Source organism: Lonchura striata, chromosome 2 (genome assembly GCF_050655825.1).
Source record: "Lonchura striata isolate lonStrDom1 chromosome 2, ASM5065582v1, whole genome shotgun sequence".
NCBI classification, from domain to species: Eukaryota; Metazoa; Chordata; class Aves; order Passeriformes; family Estrildidae; genus Lonchura; species Lonchura striata.
In genome coordinates, this window is record NC_140704.1 from 146,281,500 (window position 1) to 146,291,161 (window position 9,662).

General features: G+C 46.3%; 1 protein-coding gene across 3 annotated transcripts; it reads right to left on the reverse strand.

Annotated features, from left to right (window-relative positions):
• Positions 1–2,523: 2,523 nt before the first annotated feature.
• On the reverse strand, positions 2,524–9,513 carry LRATD2 (LRAT domain containing 2). 3 transcript variants are annotated; one of them, XM_085572562.1, is made up of 2 exons: positions 9,372–9,513; positions 2,524–8,571 (listed from the first exon to the last, which is right to left on the reverse strand). In XM_085572562.1, exon 2 carries the CDS (start codon positions 8,564–8,566, stop codon positions 7,676–7,678), a length of 891 nt encoding a protein of 296 aa, XP_085428688.1. In that variant the 5' UTR covers positions 8,567–8,571; positions 9,372–9,513; the 3' UTR covers positions 2,524–7,675. The 3 variants fall into 3 exon arrangements, with proteins under 3 accessions (XP_085428688.1, XP_021398025.1, XP_021398024.1); XM_021542350.4 differs by lacking the exon at positions 9,372–9,513 and adding an exon at positions 9,024–9,150; XM_021542349.4 differs by lacking the exon at positions 9,372–9,513 and adding an exon at positions 8,768–8,958.
• Positions 9,514–9,662: the final 149 nt, after the last annotated feature.

The window sequence follows — 9,662 nt, forward strand, 5'->3', positions numbered from 1 at the left end:
TCTGGTTTGCCTGTGACAGTCATGGGTCACTAATGTCCCTGTACCAATCTCAATCCATGAGACTCTTCTCTTGCTCAGTAAGAGTGAGAGAGCAACTGGAGGATTGGGGCCCTTGCTACAGGGAGGACCCAGCAGTGCAATCTCAGGCTGCAGGGTGTTCCTGGGGCTCCTTTTCTGCAGGTCTGTGCTGATGAAGCACCTCTGTGACCAAGGGAAGGAGCTGCAGCAGGAGGTCAGCATCCTTTGGAGCTACACAGTGATGAAAAGGAGGCTGACTGGATGTTCTGGATACAAGGGGAGCCAGCTCCAGCTGAAGGAGAAAACAAATAATGGTCCATTCCTGTGTGCAAGAAGCCAAGCAGAGGTATCATAGATGATCAAGGGGTCCTTAGCAAAACTCAAATACAAAAAGCCTTCACCACGTAAGTGGTGAAAGGCTGCATTAAGAAATCTGTCTCCATAATTGGAGTTATGAAAAATAGGACTGGATTCAGCCCTGAGGGACCTGCTGTAGTTGCATGTGTCTTGAGCAAACAGGCAGATTACAGTATCTCGAGGTCTCTTCCACCACTATGGATTTGCCATTATTGTGCAAGTCTGCTGTTCTCTCTTCCCATCCCTTCCCCTCTAGCCCTTGGGCACCTTGCCTTTGGCCACAGGCACTGCCTCCTGTCTCAATGCAGAGACATTTGGAAAAAAGCACAAGGCAACCATTCTCAAACTGAAACTTGGGCATCTTCCTTTAAAACGACAATGGCAATGTTAGTGGTGGCAGCAGGATTTTATAGTGTCCTAGAGACCTGAGCAGAATTTCAGGACAGATGAAGGCTGTAAACTGATTTCCTTTTCTGCCTAGGGATGATGGGGATTCAATCTTCCCATCACTCCCAGATTTTTGTGGGGTAGACCTTCATGAGTGTTGTACTGGAAATGATCCACAGTGCACTGAAGAGGGAACTGAAGAGAAAAACTCTCTGTGTAAGTCCAGTGCTCAGAGCAACCAGCCAGGAGCACAGAGACCTCATCATAATCATATCTCAGTACTTGCATTTTATATCACCCTATTTCTAGCTCAGGTGCATTCTGACATAAAAGGGCAATGCAAATGCCCTTTTCAAGACGTTTCTTTTTGGTATCTGATGTCACATACATTCTGGAAGCAGCCATTGGGAGGGAGATCCAGCAAGCAGAATCTCCCTCTCTATGAGCACAGGCTATGAGAGAAAACATGAACTGCTTTGCTTTATGCACCTGGAGAAACTTCAGGGAAAAAAAAAAAAAAATAAAAAGGCCCATAGCCTCAAGAAAACACTATGGTGACTAAATAAACACACATGCACAAAAAACAGGTCAGCTATGAAGCTTCAGAATTCAGTGGCCTCCAGTGCTAAGTGATAACTGAGCAGGGATATTCACTTATTGATCCAGCCAATCAAATCACATTTTTTGGTTCTTCATGTTTTCAAATCTAGTATCAGACACCTGAAAATTCAGGCACTCTTGCAGTCACATAGAGCACAGCTGGGTACCTTATACATCTTTGTTACATTGCACTAAGCAACATCTTGTTCAAAGTCACTTAAGTCCACACCAGAGCTACAAATTTGATGTTATGGTAGATTCACACCTGCAGCCTTGACCCTTGAAAGCTGCTGTCTCTGATATAAAAATTTGTCTCAATTTCTCACACCTATAAGACAGCTGTCACAGAGAGCTACCACCTGCAGAAGACTAAATCTCCACCAATACTTTCAGCCAAAGTCCCACCTTGTTACAGCTAGATTTCCTCAGGATGGTTTCATTCAAAGAATTCTGTCCAGAGCTGACTCAGTCCTTTTGGTGAGATTCAAATAGCTCCTTGTGGTCAGGGTCTTGAGGACAAGTACGATTTGTAGCTCATACCAGTTTTTGCCATTGTGAATACGCATCCAGAAGGCTTTAATGGATTAAGAATTGTTACCCTATGGGTGCAGTATTTCCCCACAGCACACAACCCTTGTCACCTTGATTAAGAAATGTTCCAAAGGCTGGTGTGGGTAGAAAAATGATCTCACACCAGCCATGGATCTGCCATGAGACAAAACACACAAACTGAACAGTTGTACAGATTTCCCCAAAAACTCCCTGTGAGTTCTGTTCCCTCGTTTCTCCCTCTAGCAGACACTACATCTGTTCCTTAGCAGTTGCTGGCAGAAAAGACAAGCCCTGCTGCCAGCTAATACTATATGATCTGCTGCTGAATTAATTTTCCATTTAAAAATTAAATTATGGGCCAGATCTTCATTGGATTTAATACAGCTATCACCTTTTAGGCATCTGATGGTCTGGCCTTATACGGAGATTATTCTTCCTCTTTCTTTGAAGCAAGAACCCAACCAAATAGTTGGATTTTGATCTGATGTGTGAAGGCAGTGGAAATATTGACTGTTCTGTGTCTGATGCATCCATCATGAGAAATTACAACTTTTTTCAAAAAGCTGGAGAAAAACACACTACTCAAAAAAAACAAAGAAAAGAAAGAAAGGTTGTAAAAGACACTATAAATCTTTTATTTCTTTTGAGTTACTATGAAATGCCCTTCATTTTGAAGGAAATGGTACAATCAATGATGTATACTTCTTTCTCAGGAAAAGAAGATATTTGCACTAACAATTCAACATTTACTGACAAAAGACAGCTTACAGAAAATGCACGTGGTGGAAAAAAAAATCCTATTTGTGATTACACTTCTTATTGTGGATGATTTCATGAAGCGTTACAATGTTAAGAATTTCAAGTGTGCATTTAAAAAAAGCTTCTAATCCAGTATTAATGCAAAGGAATTTAAACCCTCTAAACCACTGGTGTTCAAAATCACCCTGATTTCTTCCTATTCACAGTTAAAGAAAAAGCCTAATCTGAAAGTCTAAGACCATGATACAATACTCCTTGCTTTATCACTGCACACTGATTTTTAAGAGTAGTCAAGCATACTCAATTAATATTCAATTTCTTACAAGTAGAAACTGCTGTTGGAAACAATGTATTTCTTACCTCTACTTAGTTACTAGTCTCTGATCTCTTATACAAAATTAAAATTTTGCTTTCAAAAATATTTGTTCCTACATGGCTGTTAGCTTTATGGTTGGTGCTGTTAATTGTCAGAAAAGCAGATGTGGGAAACCACTCGACAACACACTTCACATACCCGAGGACAGACCTTTGGTACAACTTAAGCAAAGGAGAAGAGAAAAAGAAAACCACCATTACATTCAAAATCTGAAACAGATTAATCACACAATATCACCTATTACAGTACTGAGTGGAATAGTGAAATCATATGAACAAAAGGAGTTTGCCTATGGTTTCATTTGTACAACACAATTTAAAGTTTACTTCCATAGTCTAGGGTCCTTCAGTCTGAAGAATGTATTTTTCCAAGTAAGAAAGTACAGTTTTTGAAGTAGCTTTTGGGAATTTTCCCTGCCTACTTGGCAACTGCCTACCACATTGGCCAGAGGAGTTCTAGAGTTGCTGTAATTAATACTTTGCATTCACACAGAATCAGGGATAACAAAGTAGTCTTCAGTTTATGTCTTTGTTCACTGCCACAGAAGGTGAATGTCTAAATTCTGTTTTTAAAATTACTCAATCAACAGATAATTGTACGTTTTACTACTACGCCTTTTCCAAGGCATTATTTGCATCAACCACACCAATACTCCAGGGAAATAAGAGTGCTCGTCTACATTTCCTAGCTGGAGCTACATTTACACATCTGGGGCTAAGCCTTGCCAGCTTTCACATGTGCATATTGATATTCATAGCAGTAGATATGCCCAAATGAGTAAATTTATATAGATTAATGTTTGCACAATCAAAGGGTTTTTAAAACAAATGATATTAGCTTTAAATGTTAAAAAAGCAAGGGAAAGTTCAAGCACGATGAGACAAAGATACCGGAGGAATCTGCAGATCACCAGCTTAGCTTACAACTGCTGTGTAACACACCTCTCACCAAATCAGTGCAGCTCCTGCATTTCCAGAGAGATACTGAGGCCAAAGTTTGGGCTGGGTTCTACCAGCTCTGCTTGGACAAGAGGCCCTTTGAGAAACAGCTTTCACTGCACTACTTATTCTCCCCTGTTGATTATGCAACCTCAGCAGTTCCACGCTCCCACCAGAGACATCATATTGAAATTCCAGACCCTCATTCATAAAGAAATTTAAAGATACACTTAATTCCAAGCATAAGAATAGGCTTACTGATTCTCAAGTGGCCTCAAGTAGGCATGGTCTACTCAAAACTTGAAACTCAATATAGACTCAAGTCCTTTGCTGAAGCACAAGCTCTGCAGAAGGATCACACCTGCATTTCTCTATGTTAAAGCAGATGCAGAGAAGAGCACTTTATCTATCTATTCCTCTTCTGTCTCTTTTGTGATCTATGTAAAAGTCCTGCAGTAGACATACAAAAGAGTCAGTTTTCCTGGGAGATCTTTTTTTTTTTTTCAAAATCAAGCTCCAGAAATCCCAGCTTACTCTGCAGACAGTAACCGAGCAAAGTACAGCAAAGACAAGAAACCAAGCAGTTGGGATGTGCTTCTACAGCAATTTCTGTTCTCACATCCAGGTCATTACAGGTCCATGGCTTCAAAAGCAGACTGCTTAGAAATGTGTGCAGTGGTGTTTAGTAGCACCTATTAAATAACACTGCCTAATCAACAGGTAGGGGAAAAGGACCTGCTTGTTAAAGATTCAACAGTTGCATCTTTATCTGCTGGAATAAGAAATCCCTGTAGGAAGCTAGCCTTCTTTCAGACAAAATTTTTAAAAATTCCAAGCTTTCCACCCTCTTCTATTTTTACACATAATAGAATGTCAGGGGACAATAAATTCCCAAACATAGCTTGCAGGGAAACTTTATGATTCCAAATATCAAACATCAGTATGGCAGGTGTCAGAGGAGCACAGAGGTTTTATAACACAGCAGAATGTATGCCAAACTCTGCTGTGAGGCAAGCTCCTCCTTCACTCTCTCTCCTAGCAAAGCACTGTAAGCTCTGGAATTCTTTACTAAGGCCTTGTGCCTGTGGGGGAATTTATCCCAAAAGGCATGACCGGTACAGAGAAGCACCAAGACCAGCACAAGACAAGATTTCAGTTGGTCAAAGAAGCTTTGCTCTCTATTGCCAAGCAGATTTGGTCCTTTTTTAATTAAAATTTTAAAAAAACCAAACAAACCACAAAATACAAAATAAACAAGAAAAAAAAAAGGGGGGGGTGGGGGGAAAAGAATATAAAACAAAGCCAGACTATTCAGGATATCTCAGAAAGAAAGAAATGGCTAAGTGTCATAGTTCTGATGTTTCAGACACAAAGGAAAAATATTTTCACAACTAGTTTACTGTTTAGTACCCTGTAGATACATAATATTTGACATTTATAGCAGTTTCTATACTTTATGACCTAGAATATACTTTAGATCATGAATGAAAAATAAACCCATTCAGAGAACTGGAAAATAACGTGCATAACAATTTACTTTCAAATGCAAGGTTATGAAGGTTTTTTTTTTTTAATTTCCAAAAATATCTCTAGGAAAATATTATTTTACATAGCTATATTACACAGTGAAATAAACTTTGTTATATACAAGGTTTCAGTATGAAAGAAACCACAGCTAGACATTTGCTCATGGTCTAGATAATCTGTTGTCTCATATCATTCAGAAGTACAACAGAGAAACTCTCCTTCACTCTATTTCAGACTGTCTCAATGAGCATTTCAGCTTTCAGTAGTTACTAGTAGTTGTATAAAACCTGTGTGCAGACTTCCACATATTAACCCTATCACAATCAGATGTGGGTAGATATGCTTTCAAAATAAGATTAGACATCTGCTTAACAACCACAGTAACCTGAGTATACCTCAATTGCATATTGGTGAAAAAAGCCACACTTAGTGTAGGCACCTGAGCTATAGCATTCTAAGGGAGCTTGCTATTAAACTCTGCCCTGGATTTGTGTTTCACAGGCCAAATCCTAGCTTACATATTTTAGGCAGAAAACAGGACAACACAATCCACTTGGCTTAAGTTGGCAAAGTTGCTTCATATAGTCTTAACTAATCAAAAGCTTTTATCTACCTGTTTTTAAAAAACAAACTTTGCTCCTGTCACACAGGTGGAAAGGACATGGAGTACTTTGCTATTTGTTGTATAACTGTAAACAGCTTTGGGGAAGACCATATTAGTTATGCTTCAAGTTTACATCACACTGTTAGTTTCCATTACTTAAATGAACTCAAGCTTATCTTCAAGTTCACATCATCATATTGGGTTTAAAGGGGAAGAACTTTTGAATTAGAAACTGCCTCCAAATCAGTGCTTGTTCACACACCCCAGATGCCAGGACAAAGTTCTGACAGGGCTGCCTGTGTGGGAGATCAGTTCAACAGCTGAATAAAAAAAGTTCAGGGAATATTCAGGGCAGGCAGTGCCACACTCCCCCTTCATGAGGGACTTGCATAACTTTGGAGGCATGTCCTCTCCTCTAATGCTATAGCTCAGCTGCATACCATAGAAATTAGCAAAAAAAAGGAACATGAAATCCCTAATGAAGAGGAAACTGCTTTGGAACACCCAAGCCCCTCTGCCTGTAATGTCTTCCAGCCTGTACTCCCTTCCATCACAGCTGCATTCACTGTGTTGCTGAACCTGTGGCATGCTCACAGCCAGAAGCATCCAACCAAGAGGTCACCCTCTTGAGGGACAGCTTACTCAAGACATACTCTTACACATAAGCAACCTGCCTCTACTGCCTCTGTGTGTATTACAGACATACTCAGGAGCTTTGCCACTTGCTTTAGGAGAAGTCAAGGCAGCCTGTAACGAGCCCTGGCAAGGCTCAGCACCTGCCTGTAGGAGTCCCAACACACACCAGTGTACAGAGTGTAACTGGGGTGGCAAAATTCCTTCCCTGGGACCTATCATCAACAAACACATCTTCTGTCCCCAAAGCCACATGCTGACAGCAAAGGAGAAGGTCCCCCAGCCCACCTGCAACCTCCTATCAATTAAGAAGGCACTAGGCACATCAAACCCATTTCATCAAAGTCGGTGGAGGTTTCTGCCTTACACTTTCTGGGGAACTGGTTACCAAACCCACAAAGCCTTGAACCAGGCGAGAAACAGCTCCTTGCAATACCAACAGAAGCCTCAACTGAAGAGAAACAATAGCAGAGAAGGGAAAACAATATCCTCATGTTCAGAGCTACACGGTCATGTCATGGAAGTTGTTGCCTACTTCTTAATGGCATTGAATACTATTAACTTCTGCTGATAAGCAGATGTCAAAGGCATTTAGCAGCTTGTAGGGTCAGGCCTACTGGCAGATGGTTGAGGAAAAGGCTATGTGTGAACATGGCAGAGAGGAAGGGAAAGAAGTGAGAGAGGAGAGGGGTAGAATTGCCCTGAGTTTTATCCTCTACAAATAAGTCAGGTGTTTTATCATCAAGCACTGAAGGAGTTAAGCACTAAAGCACAGACACTTAAGCAGCTTTCTCCCTTCCTTTCACATGTGATTGGAATGAAGCTGCACCGAAGCAGCCCAAAGGGCTTATAACAGCTCAATTTCGAAGCCTTCAGTTTTAATCCCCATCACCCAGGCTAAGCAGAATGGTGGTGCTGAGGCTGCTACTCCACAGCAGTCTGAGCACCTGGATGATGATGGTCTTCCTCCTCTTCTTCCTCTGCAGCCTGCAGGTGGCTGGAGAGCTCCTGGATCACAGCAGCCTTACCAATCTGGTCATTTCTCCTCTTTTCCATGATCAGATCCTCCAGGCTCTGAAACTCCAGCGTGTGGCTGCGCTTGTCCCCCAGCCGGATCTGCAGACGGTAGGGCTGCTTGCCTATGCGCAGCTCCCCGCCGATTTTAAACTCTCGCTTGCCGTATCGGCACCAGGCAGCAAAACACTCCGAGTTTCTCCAGCTCAAGTCCCGATCCTTGCAACCCACCTGCTCCAGGGCATTGCGCACCACCACGGCCGGGCTGAGGGGTTTGTAGCGGTACAGCTGGTTGGCAATGCGGCCGCGTCTGCCCTGGCTGGCATCGGTGAGGAAGCTGTTCACCACCTCCAGCCGATGGAGGTGCACAACTTGAAAATCCCCCACATAGACCACCCAGTGCGGATACTGGGCTTGGCACACAAACTCCACCAGGTCACCTGGCTTACACCTATTCAGCAGGTTCTCCGGGGTGTAGGTGCTCAGATGCCCCCCACCTCCTTCATCACCCTCCTCTAGCTGCGTATCCTCCTCTGAAAAGCTCTTCTGGTAAATACACTCATCCCGGTAATAGACTGAGCACTCCACCTCGTGCAGCTGGGGATCGTAGGGCTGCAGGGCAGGGTTCTCACCCCCCAGGTCATGCACGGAATCCTGCTGCTGCTCCAGGTCATCATCGTCATTCGAAAAGATGTAGGAGACCCCGATCCTGGGCCCTTCATCTCTGTCCATACCTGTCGGGTCGGCCGTGGGAACTTCCTTGTAGTTGAGATGGGTCAGCTTCTCCACCTGGTTCCCCATGCCCGCTGCAACGACAGACACCCGGCGGGGCCATGAGGGCGGGCGCGGCTGAGCGGCTCCCAGAGAAGCAGCGCGGGCACAGCGCGGCTCCCCCCTCCGCGGGCGTCCCGGCTCTCCCCGCTCAGCGCAGTCTCTCGCAGCGCCCCGGGGCCGCGGGAACCCGTCGGGGACGGGGGGAAGGGGAACACGAGACTTCCCTACCTGTACGGAGGAAGGCGCGGCGGCACCACCACCTGTTAGGCGGCGGCGAGCAGGAGAGAGGCGCAGGAGCCGCCGGGGAGCGGGGCAGGCGCCGAGCCACCTGTTAGAGAGGGGCTGCGAGCGCCTGGGGAGGTGGGGAGGTCCGAGCTGGGCACGGCAGGGAGCGCACCCCCCTCGCCGCCCAGGTGAGCCGCGCCGGGCCGCCGGCCAGGTGCGCCTCCCCGCCCTCCCCGGCACCGGGCGGCCGCGAACTTACCCCGGGGGCCGGCGGCTGCGCGGCGCCGGGAGCGGCTCAGGGCGAGCGGCGCGCCCGGATCATGGCCCCGGCGCGGCTGCTGCTCCCCGCGCAGCGGCAGCGCCCGAGCGCCGCGCCGCCGGCTCCGCGGCTGGGCATGAGCGCCGGAGAGGCACGGCCGAGGGGAGGGAGGGAGGCTGGATCCGCCACAGACGCCCCGGCAAGCGCTCAGCCCCCGGCATTTAAAGAGGCAGCTCTTTTTTTTTTTTTCTTCTTCTTCTTCTTTTTTTCCTTCCTTCCTTCCTCCCACACCCCCCCATCCCACCACACCCCCCAGCTTCCTCCCCCTCACCTCCCTCCGCCCCGCACCTTTTCCGTCTCTTCGCTCCTACATGCCAAGCGCTTCGCTGCCCGCCGAGGCTGGTGGCAGCGGAGGTCGGGCGCGGGGCTGTCGGCGCCGCGCAGCTCTGCGCGGGCAGCGGCGTGCAGCGCGCTCAGCCCGAATCGCACGGGCGCGGCGCCTTTAAGGGAGCGGTGCCACCGCAGCCCAGCCCGCCGGGCGTTCGGGGGGAGGCTCCGCAGCCGGAGTTTGCCCGGGACGGCGCCGAGAGGCGAAGCGGAGCCTGGGCGTGCGGCCGTGCGGACGCGCGGTGCCCGCGC

Coding starts and splice junctions, on each gene's coding strand:
- LRATD2 (XM_085572562.1), bottom strand. CDS start 8,566: ATGGGGAACCAGGTGGAGAAGCTGACCCATCTCAACTACAAGGAAGTT.